Source organism: Peromyscus californicus, unplaced genomic scaffold (genome assembly GCF_007827085.1).
Source record: "Peromyscus californicus insignis strain IS unplaced genomic scaffold, ASM782708v3 Scaffold_7__1_contigs__length_154581171, whole genome shotgun sequence".
In the NCBI taxonomy this organism is placed as follows: Eukaryota; Metazoa; Chordata; class Mammalia; order Rodentia; family Cricetidae; genus Peromyscus; species Peromyscus californicus.
Window position 1 is genome coordinate 125790202 of NW_026294595.1, and position 22548 is coordinate 125812749.

The 22548-nt window shown below is 52.3% G+C and overlaps 1 protein-coding gene across 1 annotated transcript in view; it reads left to right on the forward strand.

Moving 5' to 3' along the window:
* Positions 1–769: 769 nt before the first annotated feature.
* The window catches only part of Angpt4 (angiopoietin 4), a 39176-nt gene continuing 17397 nt past the window's right edge, over positions 770–22548 (forward strand). Inside the window, exons 1-2 of the mRNA XM_052725568.1 lie at positions 770–4923; positions 21161–21316. Coding sequence (XP_052581528.1) covers positions 4600–4923; positions 21161–21316 — 480 coding nt within the window. The 5' untranslated portion in view covers positions 770–4599. The remainder of the gene's footprint in view (positions 4924–21160; positions 21317–22548) is intronic.

The following is a 22548-nucleotide window of genomic DNA, read 5'->3' on the forward strand; positions in this document are numbered from 1 at the left end:
GAGTTCCAGTGGAGATGGGCAGGTAGGACAAGAACTCTGTGCCCCCTTGGGTTTCCTGGAAGACTACCAGGGTCTCAAGAGGCCAGGCCCTGTTCCACTACTCCAGTCTTCAGCATTCAGGGCAAAGTGACTGACCCATTCAGTCCTCCAGCTACAGCAAGCGGTCCAGGAATAGCTATGTGCCCTGAGCTGGGATGTTTCCAAAGCCGTCCGGAAAGAGGCTTTCTGTTTCTGAGGGCCGCTGAATTGAGAGAAGACGGTGGTGGTAGTGGTGGGCATCGTCAGAGGGTGAAGCCAACAGAAGAAGATCACCCTGGAGAAGGAAACAGTCTCCACTACTGTCTAAGCTTCTAGATCAGCTATAACTTACGTTAGCTCTTGGCTTCTCAGCTGTATTGCTCACCAAATTCTCTCTTTGACAAACATTTGAGCAAAAGTTCTCCACGCTCTGCCTCCATGCTGGCCAAGTGAAAATATACCTAGGAGTTAGTGAGTTCTCTATACTTGGAGGCAAGACACTTAGAATGACCAGGTGGAAGCTTCCTGCCATAACCCCTGCCCTGAAGGAGAAAGATGACACCCAGGTTCCTCTTTGGGACTGTACTGAGCCAGTTCCTGCCCAATGGTGAGGATTATCCATTCAATAAATTTTTGTGCACGCTTCTGTGAACCTTGGGCAGGCATCAGGAACTAAGACAGGAAGAAAGGCTGTAGCCAGGGGCGGGGCGGGGGTCGGGGGTGGGGTGGGGGCTGAGCCTGGGTCTTTGTGAGGCAGGGGAGTGCTTTGATAAGGACATTTCGGCCGGGGCATTGGAGCAGTAATTAAAGGGATAGACAAGGCAGGCCTCCCAAGGAAAGTGATACTACAGGGTGGCCCTAGAGTGACTTTCAGGTACAGCTTTATACCAGAATATGAGCCTTGAGGCTCCAGGTGGCAGAGAACACACAGAGAGCCCAGTCAAGTGACAGACAGCCCCACAGGGGTCTGTGAGCAGCCAGTCCAGACTTCCAGCAGAGGCTCAGAGCACAGAGGTTGGGCCCATGCGTGTGGAAGAGAGCACTTGATGGGCACCTTGGAAACAGGCTAGCATGCCTTCCCAGCAAGAGACAGGCAGCCCTCCATGACAGTGACAGGACAGTGTTCTGGTTCACACAGGCTGAGAAGGAGCAGAAATCTCTGACTCTCAGTTCTGGAGCTCTTTCAGGAAACCCAAAGCAAGGTGCTAGCTGGAAAGGCATTTGGGGACATTCTGCACTTCAGCAACCCCAGATGTCACTCAAAATCAATACACCTCTCTCCTCAGCGACCACTACCACCACCATCAAGGACCAAACCTTAGGCTTGCTGTGCCCTTCTGGACCTCTTTTCCAAGGGTGTTAATCCTGTTCATGGAGCCCTGCCCTGCCCTAGCCCCCTCCCCAAGGCCTTTCCATCTGATACATAGGCTTGAATAGGTGCCAACCTATGAACCCTGGCAGCAGACAATCCTCAGACCACACAGAGGAGTGACGGCTGTGCTTTATTTAGCATGCACTGTGCATTGACTATGGGATCCCTTTTCTAACTTTAATCGTTATCGGGTAATGGTGGTTGTTAGCCCCATAGGACAGAAGAAACAGTCAGTGGGGCGATGTAACTTGGCCAAGGACACAAACAGACATACAGACCATGAGAATTACATACAGGCCAGACAGGCCGGTGGGCTCAGGGTACTCAGAACTGGAACAGAGAGGTATGTGCAAAAGCCAGTGGCAAAGCAAAACTGGCTGGATGTGGGGCCAGTGCAGAGACATCGAGGGAGAGCATGGCTCCTGGGCAAGCCCAGCCACAGAGCCCAGGCTCCCACACGGAACACAAACCACGCTCTTTGTGCTTTCATTGAGAATTTTAAGACGTGATACAGTATTACGTCCAGCTTAGTGGAAACACTTGAAATGATTTCTGAAGCCGAATGGCAAGAGGTAGTTTGGCCTTCACCTGGCTCTCTGGAGCTGTGTGCCTCGGTATCCTTCAGTGGCCTCATGGGAAACCTCAATACCTGAAGTTGCTATGCTGGTGACATCTCTGAAGAGACCTAGGGAAGGTCAGCGGCTAACACATGAGAGAGAAAGTCCTCAAATAAAATCAGACCAACCGTCATGACGCCGTGGGAAAGACAGGAGCAGGAGGCCTCAAGGAACACCCACACTCCTGACCTGAGAGGTGATAGCTGTTACTGTGTTTAAAGCCACCAAGCACTGGGGTCCCTTGTGGGTGCTGAATGAATGGAGAGGCAGAGTTGGTTGGCAACAGTGCTCCGGACAGAGAATGTGGCATGTCCTTATATGCAAAGCCCTCAGAAAAAGGATATTGTCACAGGTAGTGCGACTGATAGGTAGCCATCCCAACGTGTCCCCTGGAGACCCAGCTCTTCTATTGGTCTTGCCGATGTTCTTCTGTGAAGTATGACTGTCTCCTCTTTCTGCTGAGAGCTGTTAGCATAGCCCTGTGTCTATTCAACAATCCCTGTTCAGAAGTGAAGTCACGTTTCATCCATTCATTTGTTCCCTCCATCATTAAAGGTGTCTCCTGTGAAGAAGGCTCCCCACCATTGCCTGGAGTCCACACCACAACCCACAGGGGGTGTAAACACTATTTCCTGTGTCGGCTTCAGACAGGCTGGGGCGCCGGAGGGTCTTGCCCACTGCCAGGGCTAAGAAGCAGAGAATGGTGGGACTGCCAGGGGGATGGGGCATAGAGGGGAAGGTAATGGCCGCTGAGCCTGCCCTCTTCTCTATCCCTGGCCCCATCCGGTGCAAGGCCTTTGAGCAAACAACTCAATTGCTCTGGGCCAGGTTTTGTTTTCTCTGTGGTAAAATAGAGAGGAATCCTGCGGGGCTCGTTGGGGTCAAGAAGTGTGTCATGACCATAGCTGCCCTTTAGTCTACATTCCTGTGTGTCAGGTACAGGGCACACAGGAGGCTGGTGTGAATTCATGGGCCTCCTCCTCCATGGAGCCATCTGCAGTCAAGGAGACCAAGGCAGAGGTGGCCCGCTGAGCTCTGACCGGCAGGCAGGCATCTTGAATCTGTTCTTCGTGCCAGAGCCTCACACCTGGCCCAGGGCTCAGGCTCCAGTAAGCTCTTATTCATTCATTCATTCACTCTTCATTCATTCATTCATTCATTCATTTATCAGGAGTTCAAAATACGAAAGAGAAGAAACACTACCATGAAGATGGGCTGCCTGCACCCTGAAGGGCAGAACCCAAAGGCAGCCCACTCAGCATGGCTACCAGCCCCCAGTGACCACGGCCCCCGGTGACCACGGCCCCGGGGACAAAGCCCTGCACTCTCAGGCTTTCCTTGCTGTATCCAGAGGAGGGAGAAACACAAGCAAATGGTGACACCAGGCCTCCCTCGCGCGTCCCTGAACGGCATGGCCTGACTCAATTACGTTCATGCTCTGTGAAGTCGGTACTGGCATTTTTCTTGCTCAAGAAGAAGCCAAGGCACAGAGCTGAAATGACTTGGTGACAGCCACACAGCTGGGAACCGGTAGAGCTAGATTTTGAACAGTAAACTGAAAATTCCTCCAGTCCCTGAGCCAGGACTTCCAGCATGCATTCCTCCAACAAGAGCTGGGCTCGGCTCCGTGTTTGCAGCAGGAGTGTGAGATTTAGGGCCAGCCACCTCTGATTCTAGGGGTACTGGCCAGGATACTCCCCAGCCCAAGACTTACCACCCAGAACAGGAAGTCCTGGGACAGCCTACCCAGGAGACTTCTGATTCCCGGCGCCACCACGAAGCCAGAGCCACCACAGGGCAGAATGCCCCCGCCCCAGGCCCCAAGGGAGAGGAGAGGCCAGGAGCCAATTGTGCTGGGCACCCACAGGACTCTCCTCCAGCCTTGGAAGGCTTTCTGTCTCCAGGCTGCTTCTCTAGCCTCGCCTTGCTCCCTCCCTCCCCAGGCTGCTCTGGGGGTCACCACCCGTGTTCCAAGCCTAACTTGGAACCAGAGGGAGAAGGTGGAGGGGCCGAAACTTGAGAACCAGGCTTTGGGGGACAGGGGTGGGGGTGGAGAGAAGAGAAAGCTGGGGAGAGGAGAGGAAGAAGGTTCAGAGGCTTCCCATTTGGGAGGGAGCCTTGCATGAGCTGTGGTCCAGCGCGTGCATGTGTGCGTGTGCGTGTGCGTGTGCGTGCGTGCGTGCGTGCGTGTGTGCGTGCGTGTGTGTGTGTGTGTGTGTGTGTGTGTGTGTGTGTGTGTGTGTGTGTGTGTGTAAGGGTGGCCTCAAGCCTGGCCAGGGAGGACAGGCCCCACAGCACAATCAAAGCCTCGGAGGCAGAAGGAAGAGGCAGGAAGGGACAGAGAGGACAGAGGTGCCTGAGGGGTGGGGGGGTGGGAGCAGGAGGCGAGGCCTCACAGGGGAAGCCAGCAGCTGTGGCTGCGCCGAGTATAAATAGCCCAGAGGAGCTGGCCCTCAGGACTTACAACGGTAGGACTCTGAAGCCACAGTCTGTCTTCACAGGCCCCAGCTGCTCAGCACATCTGGGCTGACTGTGGGTGGGTACCCACCCCAGTACCTCTGACGAGATCACCTCGCCACCTCTTGTTCTCAGATGCTCTGCCAACCAGCCATGCTGCTAGGTGGCCTCCTCCTGCTGGCCACCATGGCTGCAGCCCAGCAGAGAGGGCCAGCACCCAGTGGGCGCCGCCAGATTCACCGGGTCCAACACGGCCAGTGCAGCTACACCTTTGTGCTGCCGGAACCCGATATCTGCCAGCTGGGGCCTGCGGTACCTGAGGCTTTGGGGGGCCCCAACAGCCTCCAGAGGGACTTGCCTGCCTCCAGGCTGCCCCTGGCAGACTTGCGAGCCCAGCGGGCCCAGCGTGTGAGCCAGCTGGAGAAGATACTAGAGAATAACACCCAGTGGCTGCTGAAGGTACAGCTGGGGTTGTGTGACGGGCTAGTGGGTGGCTAGGGGACTGTGCGATCACCAGGTAGAGCATCCGCCCAGAGATGTTCATCACAGGACAGAGGGCCCGGTGCTCTATGCTGTAGAGAGCCTCTGGGATGTGGGGTCCAGAGAGGGCCTGCGATGAGGATGGCTATCCGGCCTTATAGGCAAGGCTGAGCATCATTTGGCCAGGAAGCCAGGCTTCTCACAAATGTTCATTCATTCATCTAAGAGGAATTTGCTGAACGCTGACCATGAGTCAGGACCATTCTAAGTGTCGGGCATCCCCACAGGAACAGAACAATACATTCTTATCTAATGGGCTGGGGAAAGGGTGCAAAAAAAAAAAGTTGTCTGTTGTGTGGGGTAGTGACACATTATGGAGGCAGAGACAGCAAGAAGGCACAGGCTACTTCCCAGGTCAGACCCTTGCAGAATCTCTGAGGAAGTTAAGAGAGCAATGGGCACCTGGAGGGCATCCTAACAGAGGCGAGGGCACAAGAGCACATAAGTTGGGGGCGGGCACAAGGCATTCACGGAGGGATGAGCAGGCCGCATAGGCCCTAGGGACTTTGGTTTCTCAGTGATTTGGCTACCACAGCATTGTGAACAGGCTGAGACCAGTGGATTTGGTTTAAGTAGAAAGCATATGGGGTAGAACGTCCAAGTGTGAGGTCTCCATGGATACTGCAAGCTCCATACATGAGGGTCTGGAGGCCTGCAGGGTGGCTATCTGATTCTGATTTATTCTGAGGCTTCTTAATAGATTGGAAGTCAGATGGCCAAGGCCAAAAGGTAAGTACACCACTGCAGTTTGGGCCCAGTGCCAGGACCAGAAGGGTCTCTGTCCACCCTCTCGACACAGCTTATGCCTACTTTATGCACTGGGTACAGGGTTGAAGAACGCAAGCTGGTCTAGGAGCATGAGGGCAGATCCTGTCCTGTGGGTCCAGGATGTGGCCAGCCAGAGTCCCTAAGGAGGTGTCACCTGCCAAGAAAAGAGAAGGAGACCTAGAGCCATGTTGGGAAGGGACTGAACCAATCCAATGTGTGTTGGCATGCACATGCCACATGTGTGGAGGCCAAGGGATAGCTTCTGGGCGTTTCCACCTTCCCCCATTTGGGTCCCAGAGTTCAAACTTGGGTCATCAAACATGTCAGCAAGTACCTTTATCTACTGAGCCATCTTGCCAGACCCTGAACTTCTTAAATCATACACTCAGTTGGTAGGAAAGGTTTGCTCTCCCATAGAACACACACAGTTGGTCTTGACACACACGAGCCCATATTTATATAACACACCCCTGGATGATCTCCCTGTAGTGAGCAGACTCTACTACATGCAGTGAAACCCTGTCCCCACATGCTTTTACACCCCCCACTCCCACCACACATGTAGCCTCCTGTCCCTGATGCATCCCAGCTGCTGCTCCTTCCCTCCTGCCCCTCGGCACTTCTAGGCCACCCCCATCCTGTGTCCGCGTGCCCCTGGAAGGCTTTCTCAGCTTCCCACACTGACTGCTCCAGGCTACATGGAGCCTGGTTCTGTGGGCAGCTGTCCCCGAGTCCTGTGAGATGTCTGAGTCAAGCCTTCCCCTCTAACCTTTCCCTTCCCCTCTCCATCCACCTTTCACCAGATGTATCCCAGGCTATAATGAACGGTAGAAAATATGGGGATTGTCCTATGCCTCACGGTTCCCAGATCTTCCTCAGGCTCAGAGCAGATAGGGCCCCTCAGCCTCCTCACCCCCCCACCCATGTCCCTAGGGACTTTCCCCTCTCTGTCAGTCTACTCCTCGGCATTTAATCATGCCCAAGCATCCCCCCATGTCAGGAAGATGGAGGCGTTGGAAGCAGCAATAGCTCTGGCCCATACTCTGCCTCTCAGGTCCCAGATCCTATGACCACAACTCAGCTCATCTTCCTAGACTTCAGCACAATGCTGGCAGCCAGCAACATCCTCTTGGGTCTGCCCGGAAGCACTCTTCATGCACCCAGTCCATCCGTCACAGCCCCACCGGTACCAGCTGTTGGCTTCTCTGTGCCCACTTGCCCAGGACTTGCTATCTCTCCTTTGGGCACTGCCTTTACTTCCTGCTAGCCCTCTACCCCAAGCCCCACCCTCTTGTCCCTTGAATCCCCCAGTCCTGGTGTCTGGGAAACAGCTGAGTCAGTAGAAGAATTTGACTTGATGATCTTTGAGACCAGTCACTCGGCCCAACTCTTTCTATGGTACGGGATCCTTCTTGGGCGTTGGAATGTTGGGAGAGTCCTCCAGCCTGACCTCACATTGGTGGGCCAGAAGGTACTGATTAGTCACGTGGTTGTGGATGAACAAGCCCGTTTCCTCCTCTGACAGTAGGTCAGGCGGCGCTGGGAGCACTGTGAGACTCTCAGGCATCCCTCTTTGCTGTGTCCCCGTGGCATGAACCCCACCAGCACGGCGCAGCTCACCAGGCGCAGCGCCGGTGGGTTGATGGGTTTGGAGGCCCTCTGCACGGTCCATACGTGAGTCACCCCAACTCTCAACTCAGTCATGGTCCCTCTTATTCACATGGGACAAAGGGCAGTGAGATATCCCTTGGGGCAAGGAATGTCACCCACCCCTGCCGTGTTCTCAACAGGTTCCCAACCTGGGCCAGTCTCTGGTGGGCAGTCTTGCCATCTTCTGGGTAAGGGGCCTCATGGGTTGAGCACTTCCTTTCGCACCCCTCAGCATTCATGCCTGGTCACCCAGCACCTGTAAAGCCCAGTACACATCAGACCATGGACCTACACATACCTGGAGTCACTTGGCTTGAATGTCACCTCCTTGGGTAGCAGCAGAGCCCAGAGGGGAGAACTCTGACCCTGAAGCTCCAACTGGACCTTCCCTTCATGACTGAGAAAAGAGGCCTGGCCTCCCCAGGCCTCACTAAGTAACAGCATTGCCCTCCTCTAGTAAAATTTAGCCAGACAACGCCCAGGACATTCTCCGCTCACTGGCTTCTCTGTGAGTCCAGGTTGTTTGATCTAGGGTCCTCTGCAAACAGACGTGAGTGTGAGTCCTGAAGGTTTAAGTCTTTCATTGCCCCCAATTGAGATGCCTCTGGCTCCTTTGAATAGACAGACACACACACACACACACACACACACACACACACACACACACACACAGAGAGAGAGAGATTGTCCAATACACACGCATACCCCTTGAACATGCTTCTCATCCCAGGCAGGGATGCTGTGCCTTCTGTGACGACAGCTGGGACTCTTTTTAGGCTCCTGTCTCTACCTGGCATGCCTCAGAGCCACCAAAACTCAAAGTCTCCTCTTTGACCTTTTTTTAAAAGAGTTTGAAAACATTTCCTGATCACGTCTTCACCACAACAGCACAACTAAGCCTGCCCAAGCTCTCCGCCTCGAGGTCCTTCTCCTGAAGCTGCAGGGGGCCCCTCCCTGTTGTGAGCTCCAGCACCTGCCTACATGTCTTTAGCTCCCTGCCTGTTCCTTCAGTTTACCTGTTGGGAAACTGAGGCAGAGGTGGACAGTGGTTCTCCCTTCAGCTGCACATGTCTTCTCCTGACTGGACGCTGGGTGCTGGAGGGCAATACTAGAGGGAGCCTATAAGTCACCGTGTCCCCATTGTGCAGCTTCTGGGGGCCTACCACTCACACTCACGTTAGCCCCAGCCTCAACTTCCTTCTCTCGCTCTTCCTCCCTGCACCCCTCCTTTGTCTTTCTTTACCCTACTCACCCCACCCCTCCCTCGCCTCTCCTCCGCTCTCCTCGCAGAAAGCTTCCGCTCTGTGGCTCGTGACCCACGATGCCTATCGTGGGCTGTAATCAGTGCTCAGTGCTGCTCTATGCCTCCACCTGGGTGAACTGTGTGGCCAGGAGGGATGAGGGGCAGGCATGGACAGTGAATGATTCCTGCTGAGTCGTGTGGTTAGCCACAGACCTCCCAGGGTGCCCAGGAGCTCTTGGGACAGCAGCTATAAAGCAGGACAACAGAGGTGGCTACTCCTCACCTGAGACCCGGCCTGGCCACAGCCGCCATCCCACAGATCTACCTCTCCTTACTGGAGTTCCCAGTTACTCGTCCCAGACAGTATTTACTGGTCTCAGGTCTTTCGGCCATAGCGTGTCATCCTTGACCTCTCCCGGTCCCCACATCTCTCTGTCTGTGAAGGAGGAACACTCAGTGCGGACCCCAGGGCTGGGCCCTAGCCTTTGTCCACTGCCTGAGAGCAGCATACCGTCCCGAGTCTCTAGGGCCACAGGGTAGACACCACCCACTGAACTCAGGCCCTGTGCTTCCTTACCTGTTTTGTGTAAGCGCTGCTTTAGGGTTCTGGGGTCTGCCCACTGCCCCAGGCTCTGTCTCCTCTCCCTGTTTTTATCTTTCTGTCTGTCTGTCTGTCTCTCCTTATGTCTGTTTCTCTTTTTCTCTTTGTTTCTATCTCTGTCTGTATCTGTGTCTCTTTCTGTCTCTGTTTTTGTCTCTCTCTGTGTCTCTCTGTCTCTCTCTCAGTCTTACTCTCTCCGTCATCTTATGCTTCTCTCTCCTCCTCTGTCTCTTCCTGTCTCCTTCAGATGCTCCCCCAAAGTCCCCCAAAGCCACCTCTCCTGCTCCTCTCTCTCTGGGCGTCCAATCTGGAGACCTTGGACCTAGGCCCCCAAGGCTGGTGCCCACCCTCAGCCAAACTGCTCGGGTGAGGTTCCTCTGCTCTTGTCCACAGCCACAGAAGGAGGAGTCGGGTTCCACTGATGTGCAGGCTCCTGGCAGCAAATAGATTATCTGGCCCCCTCAGCCCAGTGCCCTGGCCTACAGGCCAAGGGTCAGCAGGGCATTCAGCAGGAACCTAGTGTGGGGTCCTGGCCCCACTCGAGACCCTCCCAGGCTGACAGGGGCTCCCAGCAGCCCTGGCCTCCCCAGGCTGCCTGTAAATTCTTGGCATTTTCAGCCTTCGGTTATGCAAACAAAAAATAAATCTCAGTTGCCACAAGAAATAAATCTTGGTTGCCGAATGAAATAGCTTAGGGTTGATTTCCTAACCTCTCCACTGGCTTTCTGGGCAGTCGACGCGGGGGATGGGGTGGAGCAAATGGCCCCTGCCTCTCAGAGGAACAGGATGATTCTTCCAAGAAGGGCTTAAAAACTGCTGCTCCAGAAGTCCTGGCCTGGGGATGAGCAATTGGCTGATAATCAACTGGAGGCAAGAACAGTGGCTGCCTAAGGCCCGTCCTGCCCCAGAGGGACAGGTTTATTTGTTCGTGTGGCTTGGCCAGTCAGCCTGTGGGCCAGGGCCACGTGTGTCTAGCTCCCTCTCTTCCAGTGCCTAGAGTGCTCAGGCTAGGATGTATATCCTCCTCATCTCCTGAGGGCAGGAAATGCAAGCCCCAGACGTGTCCATGAGCTGTACTTCCTCTGAGACATTCGGTCACCTCAGCCTCAGCCACGTTCAGTTATTCCAGCCTCAGAGTGGCCCTGGAATATATCTGTGTTGGCCTTAAGGGCTACCCAGGGCCCGGAGCAGCTGAGGTTGTGATGAGGAGCACGTCCTAAGGGTGCATTGGCTGGCTGTGGGACCCTGGGGGAAATCACCTATATTGGGCTTCTCTAGGAAGTGGAAATCATCCTTTTCCCTGCCTCCCAGCATAAGCAAAAGATAAGGACAGGAGAAATTAAGGTTGACATTTCCTGGGCACTTTTGTGTACCACACAATTGTACTGGGTACTTTGTATAGATTTTAGCATTTCATTCTCACAGTGGCCCTTGGGAGATGAGATTGTCAATGACGAAGAAACCGAGGCAGCAGGCGATGGGATGGCCTGTCCAAGATCACATGGCAGGAAATGTAAGATCAGATGAGAGCCATGCTTTAAGCCAAGGCCAATTTCTCATGGATGTGGAGGCTTGAAATCCAGGGAGTACAGACCTCTGCCTGGGGGTCCCAACTGTAACACTCCATCCTTGGCTCGGCCACAGGATGACTTGTGACTCCCAGTTGCAAGCTTGCCTCCTGTCTTTGCAATAGCTTGGCCTCTCTGCTTCTGTTTTCTGTCACAGGAGGGGGCACTGAAGTGTGGAGATGAAAAAGATTGATCCACAGGCAGGGCATGTCTCCCAGGAACCATCACCTTGGAGCCTGGAGAAGGCAGGGAATTGACACTGGAGTCAGGTACCCAGGTCAACTCAGGTCTCTCTACTTACACAGAACCTTTTTTTTTTTTTTTTTAACTCCCTGAGTCTCAATTTGCTCATCTGCGAAGTGGGGATTATAATAAATTCGTCCAGTAAAGACAAAGTAAAGTGAAACCTGAAAATATTTGGTGGGGTCTCAGGATAAAGAGATACCTAGGGACCCTTAAGCTGAAAGCACAGCCACCTCCCTCAGGAAGTTAGGCCAGCAGAACCTTGTGAACCCCTGCTCCTGACTCTAACCCAGCCTCTATTGGGTTATAGCACACAGCAGGACCACCATGCAGGGGTGAAGGAAGATCATTTCTGAGCAGCTGTGGGCACCTCCCTCGGAAAGCTCCACAGAGGTATGACTTGACCTCAGAGGGAGAGGATGGGGAGGGGGGCCAGCAGTGTCCATCGGCCTGGCATAAGCTGCTCCTTACCAGCATTCTTGTCCATTTGCTCAGCTTGATATGAGACTCATAAAGCCTCCCTGGTCCTCCTCCTCAGCTCCAGCATGGTTTCCTTGCATTCCTTTGGGCACTTTCAATGTTTGCTGAAATGGTCCAAGTGCATAAAAAGACAGGGAGAGAAAGCATCCAGCTAAAAAGACAAAGCCTCACCAAGGCCACCATGCTCCTGTCTCTGCCTCCTTCTTCCAGCATAAGAAGCTATTCTGAATCTGAAGAGGGGATGGGATGCATACCCTCTTCCTGTCTCCTCCAAGCAGGAAAGGCAAGCAGTTGGGCCAAAGCCTGTCCATGAGCTGTACAGCCTCTGCCACATACAGTCACGTCAACCTCCTCCATGACCCTGTACCACACACACACACACACACACACACACACACACACACACACACACACACACATACACACACACACACAGGCTCTCTTCTCCAGAGTGCCATCTTCAGGATCTGCCTCGGCTGCTGATGGCTCAGGCCAGGCCTGCAGAAACAGTTCTGCCAGCCTAGCAAAAGCCTCGTTCACTGGCTTTGGACAGTGTTTGACTCTCAGCTTCACTTAACTCGTTTGCCAAGTAGGGCCAGCCGGTCACACTTTCCCTCTGGGATGCAGGGGACCAGGGTAGCTAAGAGCCTTGCACTGGAGCTGAGCTGGGAGGCAGGAGGGGGCTGGAAGCAAGGTGATGTCACTACAGGTGACGTCACAAGCAGGGCGAGCGGAAGCCAGAGACTCCTGTCTGAGTTCTTTTCACAGTCCTCTCTCTACTCAGAGGAAGCTCAGATTCTTGACTTTGTTGCCGGAAAGGATTCAGGATGAGCCAGTCTGACGCACAGTTGGATTTTCACTTTAAAAAGAGACTTTGAGCATGAGGTCAGCAGAAAGAGAGACGTTATAGGAAAGGAGATGGTGCGCTCAAAGGTGGATACTTAAGGTCTCGAGCAAGTGCCTCAGCAGAAACTGTGTTTTCGATTTTGATGGCTCTAGGGTGACATCTCTAAAGGTCGCTAAGAAACTCTTTTCTTTCCCTTCTTTTTAAATAAGTGGGGTTGCAGGGTAGTTCTTGGGGTTCTTTGGATGGGAAACAGTCTAACAAAACCATGGGTCACAGGAGTTGAAAGGGGCTTAAGACATTCCTTTGACTGTAAATGGCATTTCTTGTGAGATTCCTAGCAAATTGCAGGTTTACAGCAGGGGGAGGAGAAAGGTCTTATGTGCTTAGACCTTAAGCATGACTCATCACTATTTTGACTTTCTTATTTGAAAACATCTTGATATCGAGACAATACTGTCTGTATGTTGGCAACCTTCACAGTCAGCGTTCACTGTGCTGGAACTGTTGGCTCTCGGGGGAGGCGGGAAGCTAGAGCTTTGACCAGATCCCAGAGTGAAATGTCCCTTTCCCTCTGTACCACCCAGCAGCTCTGGCCCACGGGGTCTTGCAGCGCATGGCCTGGCAGAGCATTCCTGTAACTCAGCCATTCCCCTTGGGAAAGAAGTACTGAGTAAGCTGAGAGCAGGGGGTGTGAACAGTCTCAGTTACGTGGATGGCCACTGGGATCTCTCTCCCAGTGGTCACAGCAAGAGGGATTGCAGCTGGACAGGGATGGAGGGCTTGCTGTTCACACTATTCCTCTTGGCTCCTTGGGAGTTTGAACCATGTTTTTATATCTACCTTCAAAAAAAAAAAGGTTAAAATTGTAGCCTAATGTGGAGCACATCTGTAATCCTAGCACTTGGGAGGTAGAGACATGAGGAATTGGGTGTTCAAGGCCAGCCAGAGCTACATGAGACCTTGACTTTAAAAAAGCATCTTGCCGGGTGGTGGTGGCGCACGCCTTTAATCCCAGCACTCGGGAGGCAGAGCCAGGCGGATCTCTGTGAGTTCGAGGCCAGCCTGGTCTACAGCACGAGATCCAGGAAAGGCGCAAAGCTACACAGAGAAACCCTGTCTCGAAAAAACCAAAAAAAAAAAAAAAAAAAAAGCATCTTAAAGAGTTAAGATTAAAGACATGTGAGTTGAAACTGAAACACACACACACACACACACACACACACACGGAGCCGCTGAAGCTCTGGCCCCCAATTCTCAGAGGTCTGGACCACACTTGGCCGTTAGCTCTAGAGTATAACTCCTGCTATAGCTTCTGGCTGCATGTGGCTTTTAAAGAGTTCAGCATATAGTGGCTGAGGGCGTGCACCAGTAGCAATGTGCTCACCTCCTATCATAAGGCCCAGGTTCCCCTCCACCCCCAGCACTAAAAAATAAAAATAAATACAAATTTTAAAAAAGGAAAAAAATCAAATGTGCAGGGCTGGGAGGATAGCTGGAAAATGGGTTGTAAAGTGCTTTGTTGTAAGACTTGAGGAGCCACATTTAAATGCTGGACATGGGGAGCAGAAGGGAGGGAGGGAGGGGGGGAGGGAGGGGGAGGGAGAAGGAGGGAGGGAAGGAGGGAGGGAGACAGAGAAAGAGGAAAAGAAAAGTACCTGAGAAGAAACATCTGAGTTAACCCATGGCCTCCACTCAGGCACACACACACACACACACACACACACACACACACACACACACTTAGAAATAAAATAAATCTTTGAGGGAAAAATGAATACCTTGTGGTGTCAGGCATGGTGGTGCACCCCTGTGACCCCAGTACTCAGGAGGCAGAGGCAGGAGGATCACATGTCTGAGGCCAGCCTGGCCTGCATAGTGAGACTCTGTCTCAAAGAACCAGAAGACTATCTGGCACATACGCTAGTTGCTAAATACACTAACTCTACCTCTATTCATCTTCACTATACTTTTAACACTTCTTCATTTTAGGGCACGTGTGTGGAGGTCAGAGGGTAACTTGCAGGAGGTGGTTCTCCTCCACCACGTGGGCTCCTGGGATCACTGTCAGGTCCTCAGGCTTGGCTGCAAGCTCCTTCGCCCACTGAGCCCTCTGGCCTTTCATTGTACTTTTAAAATACAAACACAGTTGAGATGTGTAGTCCAAATAGAAAATGCTGTTCCCCGTTGTTACTCCTCCCCAGAGGCTGGTCACTGAGGCTCACAGCATCTTCCTTCCACGAGAGTAGGGCCGTGCCGTGTCATGGACCTCCACCATGACAGGAGCGAGTCCACACTGTTGATGGTGTTTGATCATGGCTGCGTTCACTCACATGCGTCTGGAACCCCTCTATAAAACAGCAGTGATAGGGCTCAGCCATGCTGTCAGCCAGCATTGCCGTGAGGCAACCTGTAACACACAGGTACTGGGGCTGTCACCTGCTGGTTATATAACCACACCGAGCTGTTTACCCCACCATCTCAACAGTGCTCCCAGCAACCCTGGAGGTAGAAGCTGTGATTGTCACTGTTTCAATGAAGTGTCTCAGGTAGGTGGAGACACTTGTCTGAGGCCACCCAGCCACGGGCTGAGGATGGCCACCATTGATCCAAGGCATGACCCCCTCTCTACTAACAGTTGTTTTTCTGAACCCTGAGCCTCATGCACCTTTCCCCTGAAAGACACATGGAGTCTATTGCTGTCGCCAATCTTGATTGTCAAACCCCACACACACTCCCATCTACCTCGGGGCCTTCATCCTGGCTTTTCCTCCACCTGAAATCCCTCCCTCCTGGCTTCCCTCCAACTGCTGGGATCCCATCCTCAGCCCGGATGACCCTGGCCAGCTTGCCTTGAACGTTCATCCTGCCTGTTTTGTTCATGGTGCACATCACGACTGCAGGCTAACTCGTTTATCTAGTAGGAGCCTTGGAATCAGAATATTTGTCAATTTTGCTCATCCCAACTCCCTGTACCAAGGGCAGGGCCGGTACATAGCAAGAAAGAGTTCAACAAAAACTCCTGAGTGGATGTGTGCCTGAGACTCAAGGTCCCACCTTGATGTAAGAAAAACAGTTCAAATTATAACACGTATTTATATAGGACACTTTCTAGAACTTTGTGTTGGCGGGGTTCTTTTTTATTGAGGCATAATCCACATATAGGAAAATCCATGTACTGCCATCTCATGGTCTAGGATATTGCCAGCATCCCTAAAAGTTCTCATGTCCCTTTGCAGCCACACACTCCCACTCAAGGCCTGGTGAATGTAGATTATGACTTGCTAAAATGTCCCTTTGGTGGAATCCCACATTTGTAGACACTGAGTCTGTGTTTTTCATTTTGGAAACTGGTCACTATGGCTGGGCACACTAAGGACTCATTTGTTCCTTCTCTTGGTGGAGTAGAGCCCACAGGGTGACTGGGGCTCAACTATTCAGCTATTTGCCAGTTAAGACCCATTTATATAGATAACACAGCAATAAAACAGGCTCATTTGGACATGCCCAGCCGCCAAAGCCACACACCCAGGTCTGCATGGAGGATCCTTCCTTTCTTCCTTAGTCTCTGCCTATTGAGAGGCTTGCTCTCCTCTCCTCTGCCCTTTCCACACAACTTCTTCACAAAAGAGAATTGTACTTACTGCCTCCATAGAGCATATTTGGAAAGCGAGGCCCAGGAGCATGCAAAACGCTGCCAGGGCCCACAGACCGGAATGCAGCAGAGTTGGAACGTGAAGGTGAAGGAGCAGTGCATGGGGAGAGGGGATGCTGCTGGCTCAGGTATGAGAATTTGCTGCTCCAAGGTGCTGGAAAAGGTGCCGATGGTCTGATCCTAAAGGGCAGTAATGCCTGGAAGACAGCAGAACGCTGCCTGGGTCAGGTTCTCAAGAGGATTCCTTTCCACACCCACTGGCTGGTGCCTCAGCCTGGGGCCAGCCCCAGCTACCTATCTAGATTGGTGTTGGTATCCAGAACCCCAGGCTGGCTGAACCAGGCCATCTGGCTGGGATTATCTGCCAAGGGCCCAGGCCAGTGGGTGGGCTAGTGGACTGGATAACAGGATCCAGCTGTGGGTGGCTTCTGCCCCGCCCCGATACTTACAGTCACAGGCCCACTGGGGAAAATCAGTGAGTCTGCTTTTAGGGAGCCCTAATCACTCAGGAGGGCCCTAAGTCACCCTGAGTCCTCAGTCTGGCTCTGTAGACATGAGGGAGGCCTCGTGGAACCTGGGGTTTCCTATCTGTGGATAATAACTTGGAACCTACCATGGGTCGGAGAAGCGGTTTTGGCTCTGAGTGTGGAGAGGTGTCTAGAAAGTTCTCTACTCAGAAATGAACTTGCTGCTGACTGTCTGAGTAGAAACTTGGGGCCCTGGAGTCTGCATCTGACTCAGGTTCCAGAAGGCTCATGCTGAGCAGAAGAGTCTAGGGCAGAGCTGGCAGTGTTCTGTGCACCCTAGCCACTGGTGGGCCCCAGCCAGGCACTTAGTAGTGTCCCTGGGGAGCTGAGGGAGGAGGCGAACAGACTGGAAGTTCTTACTGGGATCTCAGCAGACAGACTTAATAGCAGGATGTGTGGGGTGAACAGAAAAGAAGTCAAGATTAAGGTCTTGGTTTGGGGCTTCAGGATTGGGTGGGGCCATTCACTGACATGATCAAAATGGGAACAGGCTGAGAGTTCCAGGGACATGGAGAGAGGTGGGACTCAGAGGCCTGTGCTGGATGCTGGAAAAGCTAATTGTTTGGCTGTTTCCTTATTTCTCTACTCATTTGTTTTTGAGACAGGGTCTCAAAAGATAAGGCCTCAAGGCAGCCCAGGCTGACCTTGAATTCACTAGGTAGCTGAGGATACCCTTAAATTACTCCTCTTGTCTACCTCCAAGTGCTGGAATCATAGGTGTGCTTTGCTGTGGGATGTCTTTCTGTACTCTGTGAATGTATTGTTTTCATTGGTTGATAAATAAAGCTGTTTGGCCAATGGTGAGGCAGAATAAGGTTAGGCAGAGCATTCAAACTGAAGAAGGAGATGAATAAGGGTGGAGTCAGTGCAGACAATTTGAACTGCCTGAAAAGCTAGGTGTGAAAGAACAAGTAAGCCATGGGCCACGTGGCGATACATAGATTAATAGGAATGAGTTAATTTAAATGTAAAAGCTAGCTAGTAATAAGCCTGAGCAATAGGCCAAACAGTTTGTAACTAATATAAGCCTGTGAGTGATTATTTTAAAAGCAGCCGCGTGACCAGGTAGGACAGAGGAAAGCCTTCATTTACAGTGCTTCACCATATCCAGTTTTAGAGATGCTTGTCTGAAACCTGTGTAGATATGGAGAGGTGTTCAGGAAGAGTTCCTCATAGGAAATGATAAGTCATGAGCTGTGAAAGTCTCAGGAGTGCTGAAGCACATGGGCGGCACCCCAGGGTCTTTGGAGCACTGAGCCCTTCAGCTTCTGGCCCCAGAGAAAGCCTATGGATTTTCTTAGAAACATATACAATCAACTAGGGATGGTGGCGAATGCCCATGACGCCAGCACTCAGGAGGCTAAAGCTGGAGGGTTGCTGTGGGCTCAAGATCAGACTCCCAAGTGCTGGGCTATAGAGCAAGACCTTGTCTCAAAAGGCCACACAAACACACACACAAGAAAAACTAAAGTCAAGGCCCTTGGAAGAGCATCTACTAATACTGTGGCTATAATCCAAATATTAAAGACCAAATTGACAGTGAAGTCATTGCCTCATCCAGTGGTGGGTTGGTAACTCCTATAATACCATAGTCACACTGAGTGGGGGTGGGGGGATTCTGTAGATAGCCTGCTAAGGATGTAAGCATTCAGAATTTCTCTCTGCCATGGTGTCACAGGGCCTACTAGGCCAGCTCCTCTTCGTGACCTGAGCTAAAGTTGATGGAAATGCCTAATTGCAATCACGAATCCAAATCCAATGCCATCTTGCACTCACTGAATGTCATGGACTGCTGAAATCTCTTCACAGACCCTCTGGTCCCCTATTGAGGACCCCCCAGCCTAGGGAAAGAAGGAATAAGAAGGCAAAGAGACCAGGAGAGGGAGGATTCGGCAGTGGCTGGGTTCTAAAAGGAGGGTGTATTTGGGTGTCAGCTATGCTGGTGATAGTTCCAGTATGAAATAAGGGGTCATGGAAATCATGACAAGGTGAATTAGAGGATCATGAACAGGACTGGAGAGACAACCCAATGGATAGAGCCCTGTGTTTGGATCCACAGAACCCATGGAAAGCAAGATGCAGGCAGCACATGTCCATAATTCCAGCACTCCTGCAAGATGGGAGACTGAGACAGGAGAATTCCCCTACAAGCTCTCAGGCCAGTTAATCAGCAGGGGTGAGCAAGAGACCCTGTCTCAAACAAGATAGAAGGCAAGGACCAACACTCTGGGGATAGAGAAAGTAGGAGGCAGCTAGAAGGGGTGGGTCCCTAGTGTTTAGATGGATCTGTGGGCACATATCCTCCACGTGCTGCAAGAAAGGGTTAGGACCAGTGACGATGCGGAGGAGGAAGGAAGGTGAGGGCAGAGGCCTGAAGAAGCTCCACGCTGGCCCACCCTTCTTCCTTGCGTGCTCCACTTCAAAGTCTCAGTTTTAGCTGGAAGCTTATTAAAGAACACACAGCTGCCTCCCCGATGGTTCCACATTCAGTAGTGTTGGACCAGGTCTGGGACCCATGTTTCTAACCAGCTCCCAGGTGAGGCTGATCCATGGGCCACACTCTAGGCATTTCCAGCGCTTTCCCAATGCACCACTGGGACTTAGCAGTGGAGCGTGCAACTTCTGAAGTGCTCATGGCAGAAAGGGATGGGTGGACAGAAGAGGGACAAGGGAGGGTGGACAGAAAAGGGGGGAAATGAAGAAAGAATCAGCCTGAGTGAGCCTGACCCCCAGTCAAGATCCCCATCCCTCCCTGAGAGCCCTGACCTTCCAAGGGCCCCTTTGAGTGGCCCCAATGGATCTTAAGGAAGCTTGAGTTCTGGCCTGAGAGACAGAGGAGGGACCCAGGCAGTGTGTGCAGCCGGGAGCAGTGACGGAGTGGCTCAGCCTGAGGACTCACTGTTCACCTCTCCAACTTGATCTTGGCTTCTCAGCAGACCAACGCCATGGCCAAAGAAAGAAAGCCAGCTCAAGGGGTCCAGGGCTCTTGGATGCTGTGACTTCTTCTCCGTTTGGCAGACAGCAGGGCTAAAAGAAAGTTCAGTTTGGCAGATGGACCTGGAAACCCGTACAAGGGAAAGACGTGAGCCCACCCCACCCTACCATAGGCTGGCTCTCCCCTAGGAAGCTGGGGGAAAGGCAGGGCATGAGAGCTACACTCTGATCCATGCTGTGCCCTGTTTCCTAGCAATTCCTTGGACACAATTATTGAGCACCCATCGTGTACCTGGTGGTGGGTTAGATATGGAGAATGGAATATTAAGCATTAAGATTGTACCCCTGGCTTCCTGTAGTTGACATTCTGGAGGGTAAGAGATAAAAAGAGATGCTTGGCATAAAAGTAAGGAATGATAAGAGTGTGACGTCAGTGAAATGTCCTGAGGGAGTAAACCATGTGAGTGGGGAGAGAGTACTGGGGGAATAGCAATTGCAAAGGACCTAAGACAGGTGCATGGTTGTATGGGAGGGACGTGTGGAGGCATGGATATAGTTGGGTTGGGTTTTTTTTTTTTTTTTCATTCTTTGGGGGCTTGTCACCCAGCTTCCAAATAAATACATGGAGACCTATTCTCACTTATGAATGCCTAGCTTTACTTTGACTTGTTTCTAGCCAGCTTTTCTAACTTAACTTAAATTATCCTATTTCAAAACAAAACAAACAAACAAACAAAAAGGCTGGGTGGTGGTGGTGCATGCCTTTAATCTCAGCAATCAGGAGGTAGAGGCGGGCAGATTTCTGTGAGTTCGAGGCCAGCCTGGTCTACAGAGCGAGTTCCAGAAAAGGCTCCAAAGCTACACGGTGAAACCCTGTCTCGAAAAAACAAATTATCCTATTTCTCTTCTTCTACATTTTGCCTCTGGGCTTTTTGCCTTTCTTTATCCTATATACCTTTCCTATCCTTCTCCGTGGCTTGCTGTGTAGCTGGGTGGCTGGCCACTGGAGTCCTTTTCTCACCCCTCTGTCTTCTCTTCCCAGATTTCTCCTCCGATTTATTCTGTCTACCAGCCCTGCCTATCCTTTCTCCTGCCTCGCTATTGACCGTTCAGCTCTTTATTAGACCATTAGGTGTTTTAGACAGAAAAAGTAACACAGTTTCACAGAGTTAAACAAATGCAACACAAAAGAATGCAACACATCTTTGTATCATTAGACAAATATTCCACAGCATTAACTAATGTAACACATGGCTTCTGGAGAAGAATGAGAGATGAAAGGAAGGGTGGAGGGAGGGGTAGGCTGGCTATGGAGGAAACTGAGAAAAATCAAGCTTCTCCTGTGAAATGGGAACAGTGGAATAACACAGAGCAAAGGAGGGGTGTGGCTCACATAGCTTCAACAAGAGCTTCCGACTGCTCAGTGGGAGACAGACAGTTGGCAACAAGACAGACTAGAGACAGAGGCCAGTGGAGGAAACCTGGGAGAGGGGAGCAGTGCCCTGCCATGGCACAATCTCAAGTGGGTACCTACCCCCAGCTGCTGCTCTGTGCTCTGCCATGGAGCTGCGGGGGGCGGGGGACGGAGGGAGGGGGGACAGGAGGCTTCTCCCAGCCCCTGCCCTGACACTGTCTCCCTACAGCTGGAGCAGTCCATCCGGAGGAACTTGAGGTCAAACCTGGCACAGACCCAGCAGCACACAGCCCAGAATGAGACAGCCACCATGCTGGCACTGGGCACCACCCTCATGAACCAGACCATGGCTCAGACCGACAAGCTGACTGCTATGGAGGCACAGGTAACAGGAGGGCCACCAGAAGGCCAGGCTGTGCCTCAGGCTTCCTTTCTCTGTTCTGGTGTCTATGCCACTGTCCGGGTGAGGTGTGTATGTGTGTGTGTGGGGGGGGGGGGGGTGCCTCTCTGGGCCTGAAGGCCCCTGGCCTCCTCTCCCTGATGACACATTCACATAACCAGCCATCTCCCTGAGACTGCCACACTGGGTCTGACTTCTCTGCATGACAAGACTGTGCTGGGTACTGGGGGACAGAAACATTGACAAAGCCCTTGCTCCAGGGATTAGGGCACACTGGGAGAACTGGATGATAAAAGACCTTGTGACCTCAACAGGCCAAGCAGGGAGTGAGGGAGCAGGGAGAAGGAAGGAGCAACTGTTTGCTAAAGCCCCCCCGTGTGCCAGACACCATGAGAGACCCTGGTTCCAGTTTAGTGCAATAAGCAAAGCATCTGTTGCCCTGGAACCCACCAAGAAGGCACGCGGGATACACGGCCCCTGTAGATTACTCCATGGCCATGCCAGGGAACCAGCACAGCACAGAGAGAGAGAGGGGTGGGCTGGGTGCATGGGTGGAATGGGAGGCTATGAGTCCGGACAGCAAGGTCGGAAAGACACTGGGATGCCGTGCTCCTACAACCTGGGCCAAGCTGCTAGGAAGAACACACCAGACGGAGGAGAACAGCGTGTATAGAAGCTCAGAGATAGAGCCTGCTGGCTACTCCAGGAACATGGAGGAGAGCGATGACCTGGGAGACAGAGCAGGGAGGTATAGAGGGAAACTGAGTCATGGGCCCAGTGAGGGTGAGCTTTCCACAGAAGGATTCTGAGCAAAGGGGCCACAGCATGAAAGGCTGCCTCCGACTGCTTTGTAGGAAAGGGATGAAGGGGATAAGGCAAGAGCAGGGAGCCCTGGGAGGCCAGTGCAGGGCACTGAATGAGAGACAGCAGACAGTGAGTGAGTTGGCTCTCTGTTGCTACGATAAACAACGCCATGACTGAAAGCAACCGAGGGGGAGAAGGGTTTATCTAACTTATACTTCCAGATAACAGTCCATCACTGAAGGAAGTCGGGGCAGGAACCATGGAGGAATGCTGCTTATGGCTGGTCTCCATGACTTGCTCAGTTTGCTTCCTTATACAACTCAGGACCACCTGCCCAGGAGTAGCATCATTCGTAGTGGGCTGGGCCCTCCCACATCAATCATCAATCAAGAAAATGCCCCACAGACATGTCC